Here is a 27,355-nt window from a genome sequence, read left to right on the forward strand (position 1 = left end):
TTGTACAGTATGTCCCTTTTGATTCTTGTAGCCTCTTGGCCAGGTCATGTTTGTAAATGAGAAGTGGTTCTTAAACAGTTTACCTGGATAAATAAAGGTTAAATAAAAAAATTAATAAAATTAAAAAAAAGGCTTCGTGGTCCGGATGGACGCATCTCGCGGTCCGGATTCGGACCGGGGTCCGCCAGTTGGCGACCCTTAAGCTAGAGGTTGCAGGAGAGGGTGGGTGTAGGGTTTTTTGTTTGATTGGTTGGTTGGTTGGTTGATTGGTAGTTGTTTTTTTTACTGTCATTCACTATACTGTATACTAATAAATATAAAGAGTTGCAAAGAGTCAAGCATTTACCCGTATAAGATACAGCGAATGTGCAAATCTAATACGCTGAATAAAAGAACAATTAAAATTTCCTAGTGAACTGAACTGACTGAACAGAACTGCTGTTATATGCAAAATCCTGATGCTGAATTTTAAGAAAGTATGTTATTAATAAATGACACTTTTAAACATGGATTAGAGGACAGACATAAGGACCTAAACGAATAATAGAAACCCTGGTATATATACTATCTTAAATGAACAAAAATGGTAACAAAATGTTTTTCAGTCAGTTTTTGTCACAAAAAAACTAGCAGCAACAAGGAAATTCAAATTGTTTAAAATGAAATGTTTTGTAATTATGATACGTTATTATGTTTCACATTACGGTATTACGTTATTATTTCAAATAAACAACCACACCTCTTTGATGAAGGTTTAAGGTGTGAGTCTGGGATGATTTTCTGAAAGGTAGTATTGTAATTAAGTAATTAAGTATTATTTATTAATATTTCCTGGTACTTGATTATAAATGAACCCACTTCATATCTTGTTGTAACATTTGACATCTCAGCTTTAATCACCAACACATCCAGAATCATGATGATCTTCCTGAAGCTCAGCGTCCTCGTCTGTATGTTTCTTCCATGATTTTTCATAAAAAATTCATTTGCATCTTAACAAGAAAAACAATGAAAACAATTTCTGTTTTTCTGATAGTAACTTATGTGTTTTGCTTTATAGTCTTTATATTGGCTCCTGGATTAACTGTTTCTGAAGGTATATAAAAAAAATCTAAACATCAAGATTAAAAATGATTTAACTCATAACAAATGATTTAAGCATACTCAAGTATACTTTCCTAAATAACTACACAATAAATCTTTTTTACAGAGAATATCATTACCTGCTATGGTCAAGTCCAACGCCTCACTTGTGGTAGTGTATATACAAACTTTAAACAATACAACTTTATAATTATTTATAATAATTATTTTTATATTTTATTATAATGTATTTTTGTCTTCAGAAACTGGACTGATAAAAGTGAGGTCTTCTCTGTACGGCCGTACAGACCGTGTCACCTGTAGTACTAATCATCTCCCTGCACAGCTTGCTAATACCAACTGTATCTCGAGGATTGCCACTATTGCTGATAGGTACTGTGTATTTTGTTAGAATATACACAGTTTTACAGTTGTGAGTAATTTAGTGGTTTCATTTTTTAATTTTCTGCAAGGACAAAAAAAAACTAAAAGTACATGACCTGTTTTGTAATTGTATCAAGTTGTATGTGCATACAGTATGTATATGTGTAGGCATTTTGTATTTGTATATGTATACTGTGCTTATAAGTGTATGCCAGTACCAGTCAAAAGTTTAGACACAGGTTTGAATTTATTTTTCTACCTGCTACAACAATATTGGATTTTTTTCTTAAAATTAAGAAATAACTTACATAGCATTAGATAATTAGTGTAAAAAGTAAACACAACAAAAACAACAGTTGAACCATCGATGCAGTTGTTCTGTTAAGACATGAAGGCCAGATGTTCTGGAGAAGGAAAGCAAGACCAAACCTTACAGTACCTCTGCTGCAGAGGAGAAGTTCATTTAGAGTTAACAATCTTACAAGATAGAGTTAACAATCAACAAAAACAGCACCTCAGATTAAAGGCGTTATAAAGACTTTACAGAACATAAGTAGTAGACATATCTCAATATTAGCTGTTTAAAGGAGATTATTGTATATTTAGAATTCTTTTAGCATTATTTTAGGATGTCGAAAGGAAGAAAAATCAGAAAAGACCAGGGATTTAGAAGGTGTGTTCAAATTTTGACTGGTAGTGTACGTTATGGGTGTAACATAATTTAACTAAATGTATCTGTTCCATGCTCCAAATACGAAATTTTATCTGTATTCATATTTTATATGGGCTGGAGGAAAGTAAAAGCAGTATTTTTTTTTATAGTTTACATTTTTATTAATGCCTTCTTTGTTTAATCACATTACATTTGATCGCAGGCAGTTGGTGTAATGAGCAACAGGATGAGCCAGTTAAGATGTTTAAAAGCTTAACTAGAATTAAAAGATAGCTAGAAAATGAGCATAAGATAAGAGCCAGTAAATTAGCTGTCTGGGGTTTACTACAAGACCAGATATTAGAGTAAACCACAACACCATGGTCCTGATGAAAGCATTTAATCTCTTTACCCCAAACAGATGCAATGGTCTAAGAGAGTGCGAGTTGAAGACGGATTTACTTGGCAACTCTGACCCATGCATAGGAACCTACAAGTACTACAACACCACGTATGACTGCATCGATGGCCGTAAGTAGTCACATAAGAAACTACAGTACATGAGAAGTATACAAGGACCTTATTATTGATATATAAAGCTCATAACAATGACAAAGTGCTGTCCCCACCACTCACCCATTTACCTACTTACATTTAAGATTATTTAAATGACTGTGTTATTCCTGTTCCCATTTTTCTCTGATTCTTTTTAACAACGAGGCATGGCCACCCATAGAACTGGCGCTCACATATTGTTATTTGTTTTGGGGTTTACACCATATCTCAAGAGATATTTAAATCCCCGGAAATCACAAGTTCTACAAATACTCAAACCTGCCCATTTAGCTTGCAATGGAAATCACATGCCTCCCAGTGGGACTGTGTCATTAGTAGTGTGCTTGCTATTACAATTAGCACTATAAATTAGGAATTGTATATCACTAAACTATTTGCTTAAATTAATCCAACTCTTACAAACCTAACTCTGGATAATGCACATATAACTCAAAGTTTCTTAAATTACTGAGTCAGCTACAGTACCTGACATCAACCATAGCTGAACAAGGTTTTCACTTACCAAAGATAAAACTGAATTCCACCAACAAGCAGCAACTAAAGGGAAGGTTACAGGCAGTTGCTAAATAAATAGTTTTTGCATCTAAATATTGCATGTGTTTCTAACAGTGTTCATTCTAAAATGAACAAATGTTTTAAAAAAGCTTGTAAAATTTTTTTTTTTTTTGTGTAATCACTTTTTATTTGTTTTGTTTAAATCCTTTTTTATTAAGGTATTACTAGAAGAGTATAGTTCCTCATAGAATTGCTTGAATCTCTCATTGATTTCATTATACAGTATGATGTTAAAATGTCACCATTTTCTGACTTAACTTTACTTATGGTTCGATCACTTTCTATTTTTCTAATTTGCCGTGCCAGCAACTTGTGGGGTTTGTCAGCAAATTCCAAAAATTTTTGTTGTGTTTATAGGAATCATCTGATGATATCGTCTGAAAGTACCTGATTATGTTCAAATCTTTAAAAAAGTATTTTCGTCCATTAAGTCTGAATGGATGTGTAGCATTTTTCTTTATCTAAACTATTTATTTGCTGTTCCAGTTCTGCCAATTTAGCCATTTTTCTTTTCTTTGTTGCGGTCTGAAAAGAAATAATACAACCTCTGATATAAGCTTTCATAGTTTTCCAAAGTATTGAGGGGAAAGTTTCAGGAAGATCATTCATTTTAAAGAAAAAGGAAATTTGTTCTTTTATAAAAACACAAAATTTTGGTTGCTTTGGATCAAGTCTCCATATCCTATCACACTTAGGCATGCTAGAAAAGTTTAAAGAAAATGAGAGGGGAGCACTCTCTGAGATCACTATGTCATGAGACATATAACCCCTTAACATACCCAATGTCTTGCCTATACTGAGAACCCTTTAAAATAAGGCGCGACACCACTAAGGAAGTATTAGGAAAAAATGAAACAAAAAACAAACCAATCAAGAGAACTAAACAATCACTTCTTCCCTTATTAAACACTTCTAACAGCAGAAGCCTAAAACACCCTCACAAATAACATGTTCTGAATTCCAGAATTAACATTTTGAAAACTTAAGACTTATTATAAATGTGCTGAATATCAGTGGCAATGCAAAAAAAAAAAAAAGTATAAATTTTGACTTGGAAAACTAAGAAGTCTTGGTTTACGAGTACTGGGTATTATGTATTACGCATGTGCATCTTGTTTTGATGCCGTCACTTAAGTAAGAATAACAATAATACTTAAGTAAAAATAGAAGTCTTCTATTTACAGTTTAACTCAATTAAAAGTACAATATACTTAATCACTTTCAAATTCACTTACAGGAAGAATTTCTTTTTCTCTTTCATTCTCTCTAATTTGCTTTCTTTGTGTGTGTGTGTGTGTGTGTGTGTGTGTGTGCGTGTGTGCATGCTTCTCGACAGCAGACATGTAAGGCCTAAATGTCTAATTTCAAACGTCTAATTTCATGATTAAACATTTTACTCAAGAAGAGCAAATTATGTATTTATACAAAAGAGCCCGCAGTTGAAGATATTAACGCAACTTCATGCAAAAATGTAGTGTAGTAGAAAGTACAAATATTTTTTGCAGGATGTTGTGGAGTGAAACTAAAAATTATGTGCTCATCAAGTAAAGTACAGATACATGAAATATGTACCTAATTACACTTTTACAAAGAAATTGTACTTAGTTACCTTCGTTTTCTGCTACTAACATACTGATACTGATCCAGCACTGAAAGGGTGGCTTTAGTTGCAAGAACGATGTTGTGTCAGCTTGAAACTTTTAAACAAAATCTAAATCTAGTTTTTGACAGAAAATCATTCATTCCATTCCATCCATTTTGTCCTCAACAATATGGGCATTGGTGATTTCTCAGCCAATACATAACCCCATACACTGGATTCAGGGCATTCTTTGTGCCAGTTGCTTTACAGTAGAAGTGATTGTAGCATTTTTGCAGAGTCTCCAACAGAGGCTTCTTATGGCTTTTTTGCAAATATGCTATAATTTGCAAAAATTACATTCTACAAAGATCAGCTTTCTTGACTGATCCCTTCTTAACCTCATATTTCTATCTATCTATCTATCTATCTATCTATCTATCTATCTATCTATCTATCTATCTCTATATTATTATTATTATTATTATTATTATTTAACCATGCCTGAAATTGTAATTTTTTACCTGAATTATACATTTTCTAACAATCTAGAAAAAGTAGTAATACCATTGAGATCAGGTGACACTTCAATTATTACAACCAATTATAATTATTGGAGCTCTCATGACACTTAAGGAATTTAAGGTCTTCACAACAATCACAACTTTTTTTTTTTTTCATTGTTTGTAATTTTGCTAACTTTTCTTAGGGCTATGTATTTTAATAACATAAAACCAGGCAAGCAGTGGTGGCTCAGGTGATTATAACATGATTGGGGGCCAGGGGTTCAGGCCTGCCACCAATGGGTCCCCATTGTCAGGCCCTTAAATAGGACACTTAATACTATGCCCCATACAACCCCACTACAGTGTGTAGTACCCAGTTAGAAAATGAAAGGGTTGCACCATGAATGACCTGTCTTAACAACTAAATACTTCTAACTTGGAACACATGATATGAAAATGGTTGAGTTATACATGCTGTACTGTACTGTTTATTGCATTAATAAAAGGCAGTTTGATTTATCTTCCTCCTCTAGATGCTGTTGAGGTCTGTGAGGATAGCTCCAGAAAACTGGACTGTGGTAAGGACCTTTACCTGAGCAATTTAATACTTATGTCACTGTTGATTCATGGTCATTATCTGTGTCACTGTGCAGGAGGTGATTCAATTCAGATCATAAATGCGAACTACGGGCGAGCTAACTCCAGAACTTGTTCAAATGGAATCCCTGATGCTCAAACCAAGAACACCAACTGTTACGCTCCAAGAACATTCTCGACTGTGACTGCACAGTAATTGCAGTTTTTGCAGTAGTACAGTCATTTTTCTTTTGCAATTACTTAGTGAGCTTTTGTGAAAGACACCATATTAACATCTTACTTACATTTAAAGGTGTAATGGACTGACGAGATGTACTCCAAGAGCTTCATACACCATCTTTACAGATCCTTGTTTTGGGACTTTTAAATACCTTACTGTGTCCTATGTCTGCACTAGTGAGTAATCTGATCTTCCTGACAATTCTTTTTATGTCACCTCTTCTTAATACCTAATTTAAATAAAGACTTCTTGACTATTAAGTTATGTCAAAATGTATGCAAGGCCAAATTACAAGAACTAATATAACCAAAAAAATCTCCTGCAGGGAAAAGTGTGACCTGTGAAGGTGGTACAGCTACACTGTCATGTGGTTTGTATTTTTTAGTTTCTCCCCTTATGCATTATTATATATTTATTTATACAGTTTAACATTATGCATAATACAAATTACATTAAATATATAATAGAATCAACAAACCATTGTCATTACCTATATATTGCACTAACTATATATTGCACGTTCTAGAAAGTTGAATAGTGGATGAGATGGGTGTTATGCTCCATATTGTTTCATCTCATTGTTGGTCTCCCTTCAGTCCTTTTTTAGTTAAGAAGCTTTTTTTAACAGTCCTTTTCTTCCCTTCCTTTTTACATTCTTCTGATTTAAGGCACTGGTTATTTAAAGATCATCAGCGCTAACTACGGTCGAACCGATCCATCGACATGTTCTTCAGGCCGACCCACCAGTCAACTCACTAACACAAAGTGCTACACGTCTAACACACTTAGTAAAGTTGCAGCTAGGTAATGAAAGTATTAACTTCATGTGACCTTTGTCAGCATCACACCTTCATGTTAGCAAATACCATTAATTACTGATGTTTATCAGGATTCAAATAAAACCTGTTGTTTGGCAGATGTGAAGGAAAGAGCAGCTGTCAGGTCCCAGCTACGAATGATTTCTTCTTGGACCCCTGCGTTGGCACCTATAAGTATCTGACCATTGTGTATGGCTGTGTCTGATTGTAAGTTCCTTCTCTGTCATATATCTGTAGATTGAGATACCATACTATCCTGAGCTCCATAAACCAACTGTAAAATACTATATTTATTAAATAAATAAAAAATAAACAAGATATAAAAAGCTAACATATAATCATATAACTGGTTCTTGTTAATCAACATATAGATCATATAGATCATTTTTTTAACACAAAACTTTTTAAACAGAAAATATACTGCAATTCCCAAAATATAATGCAGACATATATATTTAAACTTTTTATATCACATTGTTTTAACTTTAGCTTTAATCTGATTTTCTCCATATAATGTACAGTGCATGCAAAATAAAAAGAATTTTATGCACTATTCTCTGATTTCAGCTTTCTACCCAGTCTCCGCTCCTCGGACTGAAAAGGAATCGCATACGCAACTGTGCAAATGATGCAGTGCACGAGTCTTGGTGGTGGTACACTCAGCATTTGCATGTTTTATCTCCAGTAATGATTTTTTTTCTGAAATGTACTTATTTGCATTTACATGTAATCACTTCCTCCTAAACCAATCCACTTCACAAATGATTGTGCAATAAAGGATCTTCTGAATGCAAGCAAAACAAATGATGAAAGTTGGTGTGTTTATGTGCAGAGTGTTTTTTACACTTTAAGAAATACAAGGAAGTGACAAACAAGTTGATCAAAAAATAAAAGTAAATTATATAAAATAAAATAAAAAAACACAAATAATTATTACTATAGGCCAGGTTCTCAAGCTTAATATTCAAAGGTTCAGATTTCTTTTTAAGGTCAAAGGTCTGGAAGAGTTAGTGATAAGCCCCTGAGGGGCTATTCACACGTCACAACAACAAATAGTATAAAATGCTGCTTGCACCAAATTCTCCCTCTCTCTTTAAAGCTCTCATGAGCTTGGGCTTCCGAGACATCTGCTAAATTTACATTTACATTTACATTTAGGCATTTGTCAGACGCTCTTATCCAGAGCGACCTACAAAAAGGTGATGCTAAGTATGTGTCTAAGTATGTGTCCTTGGTGACGTCCATCTGTTGCATCTTTTGTGTGCTAAATAAAACAATTTAGCACACAAAAGATGCAACACATGGACGTCACCAAGGACACTCAAAACACACAGCAGCCCAGTCAATAAAACAGTGCGGTTTGACTTCAGTCAGCTTTATAGTCACTGACAAGGAAAGCGTGTTAGGGTAACCTGTTAGTCACCTTCTAATGTTGCCATTAAATGGTTACGTTTAGCCTTAATCTCGGGCCAGGATCACTTTAACAATCTCCAGGCTAAAAAAAAAACAATTTATTCACATATAGTGTATACAGTATATAGTGTGTATTGTCATAATTTTTCCTTTATGGGTGGTTGTGATCCATGAGTAAGGCTACAGCACACTGGGCTGTGGTAAGAATGCTTTGCCCTTATGGTTGTGCTTTTTAATTTAATAGTGCTGTTGCACTAAGAAGGTTAACTGGTGTCCCTGTGCAGGAAATTATTAAGGTCATAAATTCGGGCTTCGATTGTGCTGATTCTGTCACTTGCTCAAATAGACTTCCCTGTAATGCAACCCACAACACTAACTGTTAACACATCCTTAACTGTTGCAGCTCTGTGATTATTATTATTATTATTATTATTATTATGATGCTTGTTTATTTTAAGAAATCTTTTACATATGAATTGTGTTAATTTGGTGTCTATTGGTCCAAGAGGACAAGATAACATATTACTTCTATTTAAAAGTGTAATGGACAGAAAAGACGCACCATGGAAGCTTCATCCACTATCTTTACTAATCATTGAAATGGAACTACTAAATACCTCACTCCAACAGGTCCACTCCAACTCCTATTGAGTAATTTACACTCCACAATCTTTTACATTTTAACTCTTTTTCAGTAATTCTGAGTAAACATAAATTAAATAAAGGACGTTTGTTTCGGTGCAGGAAGGCCTGACGCTGAAAAGTACTTACTTTGCATTGTGAATTAGATGCAAGCTTGCTGCCATGTTCTTCTGCAGCGACTTACAAAAACTTAGGCTGAAGGAACTGCATCTTTCTTCTACTGGATGGGTAATAGTGGTTGTTGATACCCCAGACAGTGGTGAAACAGGGACATTCCTGTGGAAGAGGTGGGGAGTGAGCTGTGGGGGGATGTTTGGGATGGACCTGGCTGGGACTGGAATCGATGAGGCCACAAAAGGCCTTCCAGAATTAAGCAGAAAACCTGTCTGAAACAATGTCGACTAGAATTCAAAAGTCGTGGTTGATCAGGCGTTCGGCTGTTTCCTTGGTGGACAGAAGCTTGGGTAGTGAGATGAAGTGGGCAGCTTTAGAGATGGAGATGTGAGATCAGGGGCGATGGGGAATGGGGAGAGGTCTTAAGATTCTTAGGACTCAGGAGGTAATCAGGGGTGCTTTTTTGTTTTATTCCCATAACACACACTACAAGAAGCTACAAAGTTTATGAAATCCTTCTCAATGGTGGGCTACCAGAAATGTTGGTTAAGTAGAAAGATTGTCACTCCACAGTGGAAAGCCAATCTGGACATCCAATCTGGAGAAAAGACAATTTTAAAACTAAATATATATTTAAAAAAATTAACAATTGTTTAAAAAAATTGTCTAAGAACAGTATGTGTTTTTGTAAAGTATTTTTTTATTATATACAGTATATTCTGTTATCTAAATCACTTTATGCAATGGACATACAGTACTAGCAAGTTATTTTATGTGCATAGTTACAATTGTGATGGCACTGTTGTTTAGTGGTTATGACTGTCTTTTTGCACCTCCTGGATCTTGGTTCGATTCCTGCCTTGGGTCTGTGTGCCTGCAGCCTGTATTTTCTCTCCATTGTTCGTGAATTTCCTATACGCATACTCTGGTTTCCTCCCACAGTCCAAAGCAGATTAGGCTAACTAACGTTCCAAAATTGCATGCAGTTAATGACTGTGTGTATGTTTGTGTCCTGCAATGGATTAGCACCCTGTCCTGGGTATACTCGGCCACCGCCCTAAGGCTCCTGGGATAGGCTGTCTTCGGCCCTGTACAGGACAAAGCGGTATAGACGATGAGTAAGTGAGTTTGAGTTACAATTCCTAATTCCTAAAGTAATTAGACTCATTTCCTACTAAACTTTTAATTGTTACAAGGACATTTTTGTTATCAATTACTCTCATTGGAATACACTATTAGACTCCTGTGTTCTCCAAGTTTTCTTATAAGAATTATTCTGATGTTTTTTTTTTTGTGTTTTTTTGTTGTTGTTGTTGTTGTCGTTGTTGTTTTGTTTTGTTTTTTTGACCAAGTTACTCAAATATTCCCCGCTTTTCTCTCATGGCATCCCTTCTGCCTGATAAGGACAAAGACCAAATAGTTTCAAAGTTTGCACCACTGCAGATGATCTAATGCAGGAGTTCTGGTTTTGATGTAGTTATTATTTGCATGTTACATAATCAGTGCTGTAATGATTTTATTTCAGAAGCTTACTCATCTGCTATTTACTAATGGTTATAAAATAAAATATCCTTTAGGTAAATGCAAGCAAAACAAAGATGAGTGTGATCTTATTGTGTGAACGTATACTCATTAGGTTACTGTCAGGATTTAATTAAAGACAGAATTTTAGCTTTTTCGTGCTGTCAAAAAAATCTTCATTCCCTGTGGTTATCAGAATTTAGAGATTTTTTTTTATTCTTAAATAAGGCGTAAGTGTTTGATTCCCTTAATTCATATTCCTTGCAAATGTGTAAATTAGCCAGCAGACATAGTTAGATTGAAATAAATAATGTTGCCACTCATGCTTTAATGGTTTACAGTTCTTGTCAATCCTGCACATTAATGCTTGCTTCTTACTGTTCTTAATCATAAGACTACACACACTTTCCAGCTGCATAGTATCATATTAAATCATTGTGCAGACAGTGCTGTTTGTACTGATACAGTCTTTGTTATGGCGGTAAAGCCGTTTATATTTAAGCATTGTAAAGTAATGATGTTCCTGAACTACTTTATGCCACTTATTCATTTAGCAACAAGCTGTTTTTAAAATCTTCCAAAAATTTTACTAAATCACCTTTTATTAGCATTTTTAACAGTGATTATTGTTGCAAAGATAGAATGTGATAGAATATTTATAGAATATAGCTGTCTATCTTTGTCTGCCTGATAAGAAGGGCCGAGGCCAAGGGTGGAAAGGAAAACAGTTAACAATAGGAAGTAACCTTGAGAGGAACCAGACTCAACAGGGAACACATCCTCATTTTGGTGATAACAGATAGATATAGCAGGAACCCATTTTCAGTCACACCAAGTGGAATTAGGCTGAAAGTTTAGTATAATAGGAAAGTTTAAATTAATATGAACTCCAATTTTATCGTTGGAGGCTCAGGTACAAAACTGTTTGTGGAACTTCATTCCCAAAGTATTGAGTCCATTACCATCTTTATGGTCAAATGAAAACATCCCCAATTATTATTGTAACAATTATTATTATACTCATCACAAGCAGACCATATCTGACATAGACAATATCTGTCGTATTGTACAGTATCTACGACACCTTTAATATATATATATATATATATATATATATATATATATATATATATATATATATATATTTGTTTTTTTTTTTTGTTTTTTTTTACAGTGAAAAAGTATTAATTTAACCTTCATTTCTTCATGTTTTATAATAAGGCTAGACTCGGCTTTCATTTTTGCAAGTTGTTGGCTCTTTGTTTTTTGTACAGACCTGATTTTTTAGGTAATAATAATAATAATAATAATGCAGGTAGCCGTTACTTCACTTTTTTGCAGCTTGCACTTTTATAATACATGTTTTTTTTATCATACGTGCTATTAGCTTGCTCTACCAACACATGCTAGCCTTTTGTTGGAAAAATTCTGTCATAAAAGTCTTGTCTGCTCTTCTACCGGAGGACTAGATGAAGTTGTTACTTTTTTAATAAGGGCATGCAGTACTGTAAACATTGACACTTTTCTCACTTACATACAGTAGGTAGACAATCAGACAGAAAAACAGACAGAGATCACTTTATTCATCTTGCTTTGATAGGTGTTTTGTTGTTTGCTTAAATTTGACTGGGCTGTTGGTGCCCATCTGTCTGTACTCTCTGAGCATCTTCTGATTAAGTCAAGGCCAGGTGCCAATATATATGTGTTACAACAGCCCCCTTAGTGCATGAGGATCTGAGAGCTTCATGGGGTATTGTCTCATCTAGCAGAAGATTTTCTAGACCAAAATCTTAAAACTACTGACAACCTCAAAGACAGTAATTTCCAGCAAATCAATCTGTCTCACGAACTCCCAAGCTTGGTAAGTTGGTAAAGATAGAAAACTTTCTTACCCAGCAAAAGAATAGCACTGTATACTATTATTTATTTGATGGCATTTTAAGAGCATCTAGGTGTCAATAATTTTTATAGCCATTTCAAAGGTAAGTTTGGTTGATTATTAAAAATAGAATAAGTCACAATTGTGTGATAATGCATTTACTTGTAAGATTAAACTATACAATTGGGAAATATTACATTTAAATTAATATTCATGTATGTTTTATTTTAAGATTAGGTAAAATATATAGTTGCAACTGTATGATACTAACTTTTAACTAACTAACAATTTTTTTAAAAAATTGACTTTTTGATTCATACACATTCACATTCCATATGAACTTAAATACAGTAATTCTTTTGATTGTGTAAAGCTGCTTTGCGACAATCACAATTGTTAAAAGCGCTATACAAATAAAATTGAATTGAATTGAATTGAATTGAACTTTTTTATTTTGACTTTTTATTTTGGCAGCCATTGTACATTGTGGTTTATAAAGTGCAACTGTAAACATGTGTTTTGCATACATTTAAAAAATATGTGATCACGTTCAGTAGATTATTTGTAAAGTTCTGGGGTTCACAGCTTCATAAAAAGTCCTAAGTTTGGACCCTTTTCTGAGAAAAAACACTTACACTATGTAGGACTGCAGGGTGCAGTGTTTAGTCATTTTATTTTAGTTAGGAGCAGTTAGTTTAAATTACAACAACCCTTCATACACTGATTCTTTGGTAGATAAAGTAGGTATTTTTTTAAGAATGCATTTTGCCTTTGGGTCTGAATTTTTATTTTCTCATATAAATAGATCCATTCCAGTGCTTCAGGCCTTGATGTTTCATCATCATCTAATACAAATCCAGCATCGCAATGGGCTTCCTGAAGTTTACTCTCTTCAGCTGTAAGATTCTTTGTAAGGATTTCTTGAATTTTGGTAGACCTCCTTTTGTCTACTCAGTGCTCAGCCTGTATTCTGCTTGTCCCGCCTGGTACCAGGGAACCCCTCAATGATACACACAAGTCAGTGCTCAGTGAGACGTTCAAAGTTTATTGTGGGAGACAGGAGTATATATACGCACACACACAAAGAACCAAAGAAAAGGTGGATGCAGAAGTGTTTACATCCAGTCTGGAATGCTTTTAACAGATAAGGTAAGGAAGAACATAAATTTAGGAGTAGCTCTCAATTTACGAGCGTTTAACAGTTTTACGACCTTTGACATAAACTTCCATAGGATGTGTTTTTGAAAGCACAGCTTATGTCGTGAGAACAGGACGAAAATCACTCTGTTCTCATGCACACAGAATACAATGAAACATACTAAAAATCAAATATTCCCTACAATTCCCCCCTTTTATTCATAAGAAATATCATTGAATAAAACTCAGAGCTTTCAAGAAGTCGCTGGCGGATAATAGGTCATCGGACGCGGCGCAGGAACATAACCTGAAACATACTTGTACAAAAGATTTTGCACACAGCGAAAAATACATGGACCTAAAAGACATAACAACAATAAAATAAACAAAACCGGTACGACAAGGGAGAGATAAGGAGCCCATTGACCAAACAAAGTATACCAAACTCCCCAACCTACTTGACCCTTTTCATCATCCTTTAACTGAGAAGCAACCTCGCGCATCTTTTCCAAAGCAGTAGAAATTTTTCCATGTTCATCATCATTAGCTGGAATGTATGTACAACAACTATCACCTACCATAGCACAAACACCCCCCTTCTCTGCGAGGATTAAATCAAGGGCCATTCTGTTCTGTACCGTGGTCAGTCGAAGAGCAGTTAATTCCCCTTTAATACCTTCTACAGCAATATTAGTGGCATTAACAAAAGTAGCTAACCTGTAATGTGTTACCTCAATCTGATTCCATAACTGAGTCACACCATATTGAGGAAAAAAAGCATGCCAAAATTTAACTGCCTTAATCTGTAACTGATGATCAGGGGGAGGGAATGGATCACTATCCCGCTTAAGGCGAGCATGATGTTGGGTTCCACGTGGGTTTCGTGTGACCAGTGTAAAAGAGCCTCTAAATTGAGAAGGGGCACAAATTCCAGCCCAGTTAGCAGGGAGGAAAATGTAAACAGCCTTATCACAAACCCAATACCAATCTGAATAGTGATTAATGGTCCCACGGGGGCCAGGGTGGATTACTGAGCAATTACCTTCAGGACAAGAACGATCTGGAGAATAGGGAAAATATGCTTCACTACACATATCTAGATGCATGTTTCCAAGAAATACAGAGCCATTTCCTATAAAGCAGTAAGGATATTTAAAATTGGGCAAAGTGAAGACCTGGAAAGCAGTGACGAGAGCTCTGTTCCTTGTGCTGAAGCGGAGGAGGCTAATATCTAAAGCAGTAAGTGAATAGTCACAAGGGTTTGAGAAATTATGATCGTAGTGCATCAGTCTGCACCACCAGTCAGACCCTGTTTGATTCAAAAATAAGCTATGTGTCAGGTTAGAGTTAATATACTGAGTACCATTTCGACAGTAGGAACTAATACAAACTCGTGCAGCTACTAAGAGAGCTGATTCATTACCAGGTAGGGGTCTCAGTGACGTCTGTCCTACAGCGGAAGGGAAATGTTGGCACACATAACAAGACTCATTGGTATATTGCTTAGCGGTCCAATTAGCGAATCTCCAAAAAACATTATCATGTGGATGAGGTTGCACTATGTACAACAATCCCTTGTTCAAGATTAGGAGGACAAAAAGAAACTTCATCTCAAGGCAGGAGAGGTTTCCACTCCTAGTGCTGTTCTACAAACTCTACAGGATGGAGTGTGACCAAAAGAATACACAGAAATATAACAAGTTGAGTGCAAACTCATAAATAACTACTAGTGGTGAACTATTGCCTTTCTTGACGATACAGTGCTCAGAGTGCGGGCACGCCCAATCTGCACTCGTCCCACCTTACGAGGCGCTAAGACACCACCAGAAATTCTACACTAATAGCAGAAGTAAAGTCATTCAGTGGCAACCCCAGGCGATCCCTCTGTGTCATGTCACTCTCTCTATGTCACATCACGGGTTGGACATCACTGCAGCACGTCTTTAGTCTAGGAAACAAAAATCACAGAGACAGAAAGATAATAATACACACGCATTTATTCATCCTTTGGTCTCACGCCGACAGGACATCTCTTCAGCCTAGTAGCATGGATCCACTGTGGAAAAAGATCAGTTAAGACAGCAGTACGAGTAATTGCGATTATTTCTGCTGGTCCATCATATTTACAATCTCCCAGTTTTCTGGGGGTCAAAGATTTTACCAGAACAATATCTCCCACATTAAAAGGATGTGTGGGTTTTGTTGAGGGTATTGGAGTCACATTAGCAATTTGTTCATAATGTTTAGTTAGAGTATCTATCAGAGCAGCAGAATATTCAGCAATATGTACATCAAGATCAGTTGTTCCTATCGCGGGTTTACCTTTCCTCCATGGCACGGGAAAGGGTCTGCCAAATATAATTTCATGTGGGGACATGTGCACGTCTTTTCTTGGTGTCATTCTCATTTCAGCTAGAACAGCAGGTAACAGATCAACCCAGTTTTTACTTCCCATGGTTTGCATTGCTTTAGTCAATTTTTCTTTCAGTGTCCTATTTGTTCTTTCTACTATACCTGATGACTGTGGATGATAAGGAATGTGAAAATACCAGGACAGTGAAAGATATTTACACAAATTCTGTGTTACCTGAGATGTAAAAGGTGTTCCTTTATCTGAGTCAATAGCATGAGGCACGCCATAACGAGGTATTATTTCTTTCGCTAAAACTCGGGTCACCACCTTTGCATTCTCATGAGCACACGGGAAAGCTTCCACCCACCTAGAAAACTTGTCTACCAAAACCAGAAGATATTTGAATGTGCCACATGCAGGCATATGCGTAAAATCAATTTGCCACTCTGCAAACGGGGCAGTAGGTAATAGAAGACTTTCGTGTTTACCTAAACCCTTTGTCACATTATTCTGAGCACACACCAAACATCTAGATATTAATGAATCAATTGTTCCAAGCATGTTGGCTATGCAAAAGAGTTTTTTTCATATCTTCCTTAACCTCCCTTCGCCCGCGATGTGTAACACCGTGGAACTCGCGCACGAGGAACGGAAGACAATGAGATGGCAGGCACAAACGACCATCAGCACAATACCATAAACCATCAGAAGCAACATAGGCACCTTGAGCTTGCCAAAAAGAGGAATCATTTGGCGTGGCTGAAGCTTGCAAAGACCATAAATCTACATCAGGAATCAAAGAGCTAGCAAGAAAGGATGTATTGATCAAATCAGAACCAGAGTCAGGAAAGAAAATCTGTTTTTATCAAATCAGCCTCATCGTACCCATCTCCCAAAACCGATTGCAAAATAAAGCGGTAATCCGCACCCACGAGCTGACAGTGCCTAGAAGCCTTTATCAGCATATCAACAAAATGCAAAGGTTTGTTGGGAGAAGGGAGCATCTTAATAATGTCCTTCAGCGTGCTTACGGATGGTGGAAGGATTTTTGGACCCTTTGGTCCCATAGAGAAAACAAACGCAGTATTTTCTTGTCGAGGTTTGGGGCGAGACCTCTCATCCGGACCTTCATCGTCCGAATTATCATTATCCTCACCATCAGTATCCTCGGGATCATCCGATAGAGGGCTGTCAGAAGTTCGTCCTGACACCTTTTTGGGAGTCTTTCCCTTTCCTGAGGCACACACTTCCGACGAAGGTGAGCACGGTTTTGTGGGTACAGGGGAGACAGGCACAGATGGGCAGCTCACAAAAGGATTAGTGGGATTCAAATTAGGATAGATTTTCTCAACAATTAGTTGGTTAGATGCTGACGTTACTGTGTCAACAGGATATGGAGGAGGAATCGGAAAGGTTGAGTGAACAGGCGGTCTGAATTTAGTTTCAGATGTAACCTTTGGAATCTTTTTCTTCTGTATTTTAGTTTCTTTTATGTCTAAATATTTATCCCAAAGAGCTTTCATTTCTACCCATTTTTGATAACATGAACCCATATAAGGATAATCCCAACCTGGATCACCCATACCCTCATATATCTGAGAGTAAGCAGAGGCTAGATATTCAGGCTTAAAAGTACCTCCTCGTGGATAGGTTAAAAATTGAGATTGTGGTTCAGTCCACCCTGATAAATTATCAAGCCAAGGTGTGGTAAAGTAAGTAAGTCCACACCTATTCATCCAGTCACGCGGAACCTCTTCTGGGTCCGGCTTTGGATAAGTAGTTGTGTTCTTATTACCCATTTTATAAATGTGAATAAACCCGCGACAGAAAAAACCAATATCTTTAACAAACAACACACAACACTTTAACAAAGACAACAACAAAGAGCTCAACAAAGACAATAACAAAGAGCGGGCAACAGAATACAGCTTCCACACTATGCTTCAGTTCAAGGAACCTTTCAGAAGCGAGCGCGCGCTAAACAGGCGTAAAAGCCCCAAGACAATCCTCCCCCGTACTGTATATGGTCCAGATACCAAAACCCAGGGAGCGTGCTTGCTCTATGCTTATAGAGAAAAAAATTTTAAAAGCAGCACTCACCTGATTAGAGGTATCCCGGACGAGCCCCCAAATTGTAAGGATTTCTTGAATTTTGGTAGACCTCCTTTTGTCTACTCAGTGCTCAGCCTGTATTCTGCTTGTCCCGCCTGGTACCAGGGAACCCCTCAATGATACACACAAGTCAGTGCTCAGTGAGACGTTCAAAGTTTATTGTGGGAGACAGGAGTATATATACGCACACACACAAAGAACCAAAGAAAAGGTGGATGCAGAAGTGTTTACATCCAGTCTGGAATGCTTTTAACAGATAAGGTAAGGAAGAACATAAATTTAGGAGTAGCTCTCAATTTACGAGCGTTTAACAGTTTTACGACCTTTGACATAAACTTCCATAGGATGTGTTTTTGAAAGCACAGCTTATGTCGTGAGAACAGGACGAAAATCACTCTGTTCTCATGCACACAGAATACAATGAAACATACTAAAAATCAAATATTCCCTACATTCTTTTATACAAATTATATTAAGTTTGTTGACTTTTAGTAGATCTAATAGCCTTGATACAGTTAGCGTGTATTGTAGGTGAGTTTGTTACAGACTTTTTCATCTGTTAATATTTAAACATGATCAGACATAATGCCACCTAACATTTTTATATATTAACTTTTTTTCGGTTTTAGTGGCTTTGTACTTTTTTATATATATAGTGTGGCGTGGGCGGGGCGGCGGCTGACGACCAGCATGCCTTGCGGGGATGTCGGTGTGTGTTCACCATGTTGGGGAAAGGTGTTAGAGTTAGTGGCTTCGGCCCTGTTGTGTGTGAGGGGTGTGTGACGTGTGAAATGTGCTCTAATTCAGGCTGACGCTGAATTACAGGTAGGCTCCTGAGTGAAGATGCTGCTCATGCCATTACCGGCTGTATGCTAAATAAAGTACTCCCAGCCATTGCATTGGGTAGCAAACAAGCTCACTCGTCTCTCCAGCATTCTTCTTGGCGTAAAAACGCTACATTGGTGTCAGAAGTGGGATGGAGAATAACGGGTTCAAGCGCACAAAGGAGGACCTTCTGAAAATCCAAGCGGGCCGCCGAGTAGCGGAGCGACTACTCGCGCTGAAAAAGCGTTTTCCTGGCGGAGCTAGCGCGAGCACACCACGTCCACCAACGCGGAGCGGGAAGCAGAAAATCCCGGCGCTGGATCTCGGGGCGGAGGCTGGCGCTGCGCAAGCGCCGGAGCAAGATACAGCTCCGTGCGCTGTTAGCCGGCAAAGCGACCTGCCGGTGCGCGAGGCCGAGCGCGCTGAGCCCATATCGGCGGCACATCGCGGCGGAAGAGCCGAGCGACCGCCCGCAGCTCAGTGCCGCTCGGTTCGTGAACCTAGCCGGGGACAGGGCTACCCGTCGCGGCTAGGCAACGAGCAGCTCTCCGACGTTTCGCGGCGAGGCGACGGCGCGGGTGACCGTAAGGAGGCGGTGCGCGAGGTCGAGCACGCTGAGCCCATATCGGCGGCACATCACGGCGAAAGAGCCGAGCGACCGCCCGCAGCTCAGTGGCGCTCGGTAGGTGAACCTAGCCGGGGACAGGGCTACCCGTCGCGGCTAGGCCTCGACACCGTTTCCGAGATTCCGCGACGACGCCGAGGCCAGGGACCGCCGGACTACCGCTGCAACGTTCTCAGGCCTGAGGGACAGCCGGACTACCGCTTCAACGTTCTCAGGCCTGAGGGACAGCGTACACCAGCAGCCGCTAAGCTAGCGCCGGGTGGACGGTTGGGGAGCCCCTCGGGGCTTTACATCGACTGTGTGCCGGACGGCGTCTTGCTGCGGGCGCTCGTGGACGCCGGCTCCGCTGTTTCCCACGGGTTGTGGAGCTGTGAACCGCTCATCGCCGGGCGGGGGGGCCCCGCCAGGCGCTCGCGGGCACCGCGGCAGGACTTTTGGGTGGGGGCACCTATGGGGCGAATGGGCGTGGACACTCACGGCCAGCTCGGCTCTCCGATGTCGTCTGCCGGGTGCGGTTGGCGGGGCGGGCACGAGTTTTGCCCCACCGGGACCGTCTTGCGCCTCCACAGCCGCACGCCGGGGAACCATCGAACTGTGGAGGCCGGACCGCCTCAGGACTACATTCGCGTTCACCCCTCACCTGCCAAGGGACGCCGGCGTTCCCACCGCCAGCGCCGACCCCCTCCACGCCTCCGAAAAGGAGTTCGTCATGGTGACCGGGGACGGTCACAGCTCGGGTGGGGGCAGTGTGGCGTGGGCGGGGCGGCGGCTGACGACCAGCATGCCTTGCGGGGATGTCGGTGTGTGTTCACCATGTTGGGGAAAGGTGTTAGAGTTAGTGGCTTCGGCCCTGTTGTGTGTGAGGGGTGTGTGACGTGTGAAATGTGCTCTAATTCAGGCTGACGCTGAATTACAGGTAGGCTCCTGAGTGAAGATGCTGCTCATGCCATTACCGGCTGTATGCTAAATAAAGTACTCCCAGCCATTGCATTGGGTAGCAAACAAGCTCACTCGTCTCTCCAGCATTCTTCTTGGCGTAAAAACGCTACAATATATATATATATATATATATATATATATATATATATTCAAAGCAAAGCATCATGCAATGCGACCATCCAAACATCAGTGCAATTCTGAAACATTTTAGCATTTGTTTAAAGGACATTTATAGTTTTTTTTTTCATACCATACTAATAAAAAAATCAGAGATACATAAATAATACCAAAATAAATAACTATAAATGGTATAAAAATGGTTATCAACTGTGACCAGCAAGAATGAAAAAAAAAATAATGCAGTGGTGAATACATTTCATTCATCATTCATTCATTTAATTATTATCTAGACACATTTTTCTCACACATACACACTTATTACACACATTTTTCTCACACATACGCACCAAATATTTTCTTTTCTTTTCTTTTCTTAAAAAAAAAAAAAAAAAATCTTTAATTTTTTTTTTGTGAAGCTGCTTTGGGACAATGACCATTGTTAAAAGAGCTATATAAATAAAATTGAATTGAATTGAATTGAATAGAAAAAAATTAAGAAAGAACGAAACAAACAAACAAAACATGACAGAAAACATGGAACAATTGAGAATATTTAGACGTCCTTATGAAATCTTTAAAACTGTTACTGTTTTATGTATAACCAAGCCTTATGTCTTATTTATGGTTGCATTTTTTTAAACTGTGCCTTAATATACTGTATGTAAAAAATCTAAAATTGTTCTGATTGAATTTCCTGTACTGCTCTCGGATGAAACTATCTATATAAAGTTCAAGGTGGCATTAACAAGTAAAATAATGGTATTCATTTAAAAACAGGCAATATGTAGTGGTTAGCACTGTGGCCTCACACCTCCACGATCCAGGGTTTGAGTCTCGCCTCAGGTCTAAGTGTGTGTGTGTGTGTGTGTGTGGAGTTTGCATATTCTTCCTGTGCTTGGTGTGTTTTCTCTGGGTACTCCTGTTTCCTCAAACAGTCCAAAGACATTCAGATTATATTTCCAAATTGTCTGTAGTGTGTGAGTATGTGGCTGCCCTGCAAAAGATAGACGGGGTGTCCATTGTGTACCCCACCTAGCTCCCCGAGTCCACCTGACACTGAACAAAGGAAATTAATAAGTAAAAGTGAAAAGAAACCATCTTATCCACTCATGCATTCTACAAGTAGTTCTGTAAACATTTTTCTACATCTATAATGTACTATCAGTTAAAAGTAAAAAGTCTTTAAAATGTATAAACTGAAGGATGGTATAGTGATGGGAGTCGCTAGGCCTTTCCCCTAACATTAGTACTCAGCGCCCCTAAAAATTCTCCATAAACTTCACACAAATTGGAGATTGCCCATCATCCCCTTTAAATTTCATATGAAAGCGGCGGCAAACTTCAGCTCCTTTGGCTCCTCCCATCTTTCAGCGTGGCCTTTAAACCTTCCATCTACAGTGTTTAATTCTACAGTATTTTGAAAGGGCAGCCTCTCAGGAACATTAACATGGTGTTCCCAACATTGTTGCCAGTTTCCAACAAAAAGCAGCAGTATTGTCAAAGAATTAACAGATAAATGTTGGCACCCACACAGTTTATTCCATTGTCCAGCCTCATAGGTGTGTTATTTATATTGCTAATCAATGTAAGTTTAAAGTTAAATGCTGTTTTCTGGTTAAATTTTTTTGATTGTACCTGTACATAGAAAAATGTTTATACGGTAAACAGCATGTGTGATCAAGAAGACAAAAGTACTAATTCCAAATAAGCCAAATATGTGTTAAACATCTATGGGGGCTGAGCCCCCCTGAACTGAAAATCCTAGAAACACCCCTGGGTATAGTTTAGTACAGTATATACCTTTATAGGTCAGTTATAGAAAAGTGCTGAATTCAAATGAGTGCATTTTTTCCTATATGTTTATTTGTACACATTCAGGGTATGAGACGAAGATGAATGCAAGTGTTTATTATTAAGAAATGCAAAATTTACAAAACATACAGTATCAAGATTAGGAGCAAATCCTTAACCAAGGAACATAAAATTCACACATACTGTTAACAGTGGAAACATGATAAAAGCTAAACAAAAAAACATACACCCAAAGGGAACCTTGCTGGAGTTTAATAAGACAAAACATGCAGGTGTAAAAGCATGTGACCTTCTCGGGGCTGATGGGTAATGTAGTTTAGTGCCTTTGTGACGCTATAATGCTTAATGTTCATATTTCAAAATGTGCCCTTTTGGAATCCTTACATATGATGTTTTGTTTTGCTTTACAGTACTTATTGCAGCTCCTGGCTCACTTGTTTTTGGAGGTAATATTTGAATGCAGTCAAATAATGTAGTGCATGTAGATTTTTACATTTATGTGTAATAATCTGTGTTAATAATCTGTGTCTTCCAGATAATATGATCACCTGCTATAGTGATGTCCAGCACCTAAGTTGTGGTAAGCTCAAAGGTTTTCCATTCTTTATAAGAATATATTAAAATATAGACACTATATACATTATTAATATAATAATAATAATAATTATTATTATTATTATTATTATTATTGTTGTTGTTGTTGTTGTTGAAAAATAAACATTGCAAAGATAAACCAGTTTTTAAAAAATAATCCTAGTTTGTCTTGAACATCACTTATAAGTATGTATTAAGTGTATACCTTTTTTTTTGCAGTATATTATAGACAAAATTTTTAATTATATACATATGTCTTTAGCCCAGGGACTGATAATAGTGACATCGACTGTGTACGGCCGTACAGACAGAGTCACCTGCAGTACCAACCGTCCCAATTCTCAGGTTTCTACTACCACTTGTTCCTCTGCTGTTTCCTCAATCGCTAAAAGGTACACATTCACTTGCAATATTTTAGTATACAGGCACTATGTTTTCTGTATGATCAATTTAATCTAATCTGCAAATGACCCAACACCATGACCCTGGTAAGAACATTTGGTCTTTTTATTCGAAACAGCTGCAATGGACTACAAGAGTGCGAGGTAAAGACAGATTTACTTGGTGACTCTGATCCATGTGTTGGAACTTACAAGTACTACAATACCACTTATCATTGCTTCAATGGTTGTAAGTAATCAACAAAATATGGCTATGGTGGACACTGTGAGGACACTTGGTATCACAAAGCAGAATTTAGGATGTTCATTATTAACACACTGATGCTGATCCAATACTGCAATTCTCACACTCTCTGCTGCAAAATGACACGTGTTTTCTTCGTGTGTGTTTGTGTGTAAAAACTATGTCATGTCAGTCGACGAATCGTGTGTTAAACAGCCCAGAAGATTTGATGATATAGTTGCTATCCAGTTCATTTTGTTTCCGTTTTCTAGATCTTAAAGTGATCTGTGAGCACGGCTACAGTACGCTGGATTGTGGTGGGAACTTTCTCTTCGTTTGGTTGGGCTGCTAAGCATTTTAATATTTTTAATATTAAAATTTTACCTACAGAAGATTTATCTGCGTCTCTGTGCAGGAAATAATGCTATTCAGATCATAAACGCTAACTACGGCCGTACTGATTCTGTAACCTGTTCAGAAGGGCTTCCCAATAGGTCGACCCAGAAAACCAACTGTTACGCTTCAAACACTCTCTCGATCCTGTCGGCACTGTAACTACTTTTTTCTGTTTGTTTAAATGTTTCACATAGTTGTAATTAGTCAATTTTGTTGAACAACATCATGTTAAAAATTACTTATGTTTAAAGGTGTAATGGACAGAAGAAGTGTACTGTAGAAGCTTCATACACCATCTATTCTGATCCTTGTGCTGGGACTGCTAAATACCTCACTGTATCCTACATCTGCACTAGTAAGTAATCTGATTTCCCTGACAATCCCTGAATTTTTTTTTTTTTTTTTTTTATAATTTTTGGTAAACACAAACATCTAATGCACTTTTAGACATTTAAGTTATGAATAAAAGTAGACCATGTTCGTTTATGTTGAAATCTTTTAGGGTAAATAAGTTTTAAAATCATTTGTCCTGGGAAGGTTTACATAAGAAAAATTATAAAATATAAATAAAATCACATATTTAATCTGGCAAAAAAAATATTTTACATTTACATTACATTACATTACATTACATTATTTCCTTATATGCATGTTAAAGATATTATTCTTTCTTCAATGTGTCCTTCAATGTACAGTAGAAAATACACGAAAATATTGTGACTTAAATATGATTTTCCCGTATTGATATACTTATATTCATTATACAGTTGTCTTACTGTTAAAACTGAAATATGCATATAGTCTTAAGCAACCTTTATTTTCTAACCATAAATTATTCAAATGTTTTGCTGCAATTAAGAGTCACATCACCATATTTTTCTTGAGGCTTCTGAAAATTATAATTAGGCTTCTGATAATTAGTTTTACACCTTCATTTACAATAAATTTCATCACAAGCCACACTTGAGAATCACTGCAATTAAGTCACTTATGTCAAATTGTCATTTAAATCAACTCTTTTTTTAACTAAGCAATGAATCTGTTTCCTGCAGTACAAACTGTGGCTTGTGAAGGCAGTGTGGCTTCGTTGGATTGTGGTTCGATCTCTTTTTAATTCTCCTATTAATAACCATATACATCTATGTTATTATATACCATAGATTAACATTATATACCATATTACAATACTTATTATATAACAAACATTAAAACTATAAATGTATATTCTGACTTTATATATATTCTAAAATAGTTTTAATAGTCTATTTTTCCCCATGTGCTAAAATTTTAGGTACTCAACGAATAATGATTGTCTGGGCTAACTACGGCCGGACCGATTCCACGACATGTTCCACAGGACGACCCAGTAGTCAAGTCTCCAACAAAAACTGCTACTCATCTAACACCCTATCTACAGTTTCATCTGTGTAATGGAAATGATAACTACAGTGTTATTTTTTTAGAATTAAAATGTTTGTCAGAACTGGAAATAAAACCTTTTTTTTTGTAGGTGTGATGGACAGAACAGCTGCAGTATCACTGCTTCTAACAGTGTCTTCTCTGACCCCTGCGGTGGTACCTACAAGTACCTGAGTATTGTGTATGGCTGTGTCTGATGGTGAGTTTCTTTCTATGTCATATATCAATACAACGAGATCTTATTGCATAAGTTCCAAAGTCACATTGTTCCACCAAAGTTTGTTCCATCAAGTCCAAGTCACGAAGAATTTAAAGCACAAGTTGGGTACACAGAAAAAAGATACAAGCATAAGTGACGAAAAAAAAAATTCTATACAGTGTTTTTTTTCACACAATATTATTTCATTAAATAATATGCTACAGTTTCAAAGTCAAATATTTAAAAATTAAATTTTATCTTTATTAGGAATTTTCAACAACATTAACATAAGTGCATATTTTGTTCTATTCTTTTGTTTGTTCTTTATATCTATATTTGCAGAATGACTTAAGGGATTTCAGCATCCTATCCTGGCATCTCTCTTCAGCCTGAAATTAATTGAAACCAAATTTTACATACACAACCATCCGGATGATGCAGTGCAGGAGTCCTGGTGGTGGTTGCCTTTCATATTTGCATGTTTTATAATGAACTGCTCTAATTACTTTATTTCTGAACCATACTTATTTGCGTTTACATGTAATCAGTTCATTCTAAACTAATCCACTTTACAAATGATTGTACAATAAAATATCCTCTAAATGCAAGGATAACAAAGACAGGACTTGTGTGTGTTTACAGTATGTAAAGAGTTAATTCAAATTCAGGTATTTTGTGAAATTTAAGGTAGTGACTGTCTAAAAAAATGTATCCAAAACTCCAAGTAACATTTCACTCAAGCAGACTCAAGAATAAAAGTGATCCAAAGGTGGAATACAGGTTATCTGGCCAAGGTTGTGAGATCAGTGAATTGTACACAATAGATTACTGTAGGCAGTAGAGTCAGTCTGGAAAGACTGCTAAGTTTTGTTTTTCTTTAAATTACTTTGTATAACCCCCAGCTTCACCCCTGGCTATTTCATTATATTAAATTTAACAAACAAAAAACATTTCTCGGACACTGGACAAGTACAGGGACTGGACTAAAATAAGAGCCACAATGGAGAGACAAAAAGTTCTTTAGGAAGCCTGGAGAAATACGTCTGCATTTTAAAAAAAAACTTCATTAAAGTGTGGCTCTTTGAAAGCTGAATTTGAAAAAATAGTTCAAGTCCTTTGCACAGTACTGTATGCAGATTTTTCTCCCCATTTGAAATGGGGCACCACTGGAAACTCTGGACCCCTTGAAAGCCTAATATACTGAACCCCCAACCTAGAACATGCTAAATTTTTTCAACTGCCATAGTGTGGTATCGTGAGGTGTATTAATAAATAATCTTAGATACACAGAACTTAGTTTCATACTTTACTTTAACTTCCAGAGCGGAACGCACACTGTCTGTCATCACAGTATTTGCTTTTTATCTCCTGCGACACCCACACTGGTAAACTCTTACAAAATAAGAAATAACCAAATCCCTCTACACCTCCACTACATCCTTGGGAATGGCCTGAGACACCATGGTCTAGAATACATGTGGACTATGCTGGGCCTTTCTTAGGTGAAATGTTTCTTGTCCTGGTCGATGCTCACTCTAAGTGGTTAGACATTTATCCTACGAAGTCAGCCAGTACTCATGTCACCATAGAAAAGTTGCGCCAGAGTTTCAGTGTATTTGGATTACCAAAGATGCTGGTATCTGATAATGGGACTTGTTTAA

General features: G+C 37.4%; 2 protein-coding genes across 2 annotated transcripts in view; both read left to right on the forward strand.

Annotated features, from left to right (window-relative positions):
- Positions 1-1,333: 1,333 nt before the first annotated feature.
- LOC128530617 (rhamnose-binding lectin-like) lies at positions 1,334-26,317 on the forward strand (the record flags this gene model as incomplete). Its single annotated transcript, XM_053504665.1, has 7 exons — positions 1,334-1,476; positions 2,541-2,650; positions 5,989-6,124; positions 6,225-6,328; positions 6,821-6,956; positions 7,070-7,177; positions 26,037-26,317. Coding segments are annotated over 6 exons (735 nt in total), but the record flags the coding sequence as incomplete, so codon positions are not given.
- Positions 12,403-27,355, forward strand: part of LOC128530618 (uncharacterized) — a 31,548-nt gene continuing 16,595 nt past the window's right edge. The window contains exons 1-12 of the mRNA XM_053504666.1: positions 12,403-12,521; positions 13,345-13,437; positions 22,873-22,908; positions 22,998-23,042; positions 23,319-23,448; positions 23,577-23,686; positions 23,953-23,997; positions 24,096-24,231; positions 24,328-24,431; positions 25,129-25,173; positions 25,368-25,503; positions 25,587-25,686. Coding sequence (XP_053360641.1) covers positions 13,407-13,437; positions 22,873-22,908; positions 22,998-23,042; positions 23,319-23,448; positions 23,577-23,686; positions 23,953-23,997; positions 24,096-24,231; positions 24,328-24,431; positions 25,129-25,173; positions 25,368-25,503; positions 25,587-25,686 — 918 coding nt within the window. The 5' untranslated portion in view covers positions 12,403-12,521; positions 13,345-13,406. The remainder of the gene's footprint in view (positions 12,522-13,344; positions 13,438-22,872; positions 22,909-22,997; positions 23,043-23,318; positions 23,449-23,576; positions 23,687-23,952; positions 23,998-24,095; positions 24,232-24,327; positions 24,432-25,128; positions 25,174-25,367; positions 25,504-25,586; positions 25,687-27,355) is intronic.

The sequence above is a fragment of the Clarias gariepinus genome, chromosome 9, assembly GCF_024256425.1.
Source record: "Clarias gariepinus isolate MV-2021 ecotype Netherlands chromosome 9, CGAR_prim_01v2, whole genome shotgun sequence".
Lineage (NCBI taxonomy): Eukaryota > Metazoa > Chordata > Actinopteri > Siluriformes > Clariidae > Clarias > Clarias gariepinus.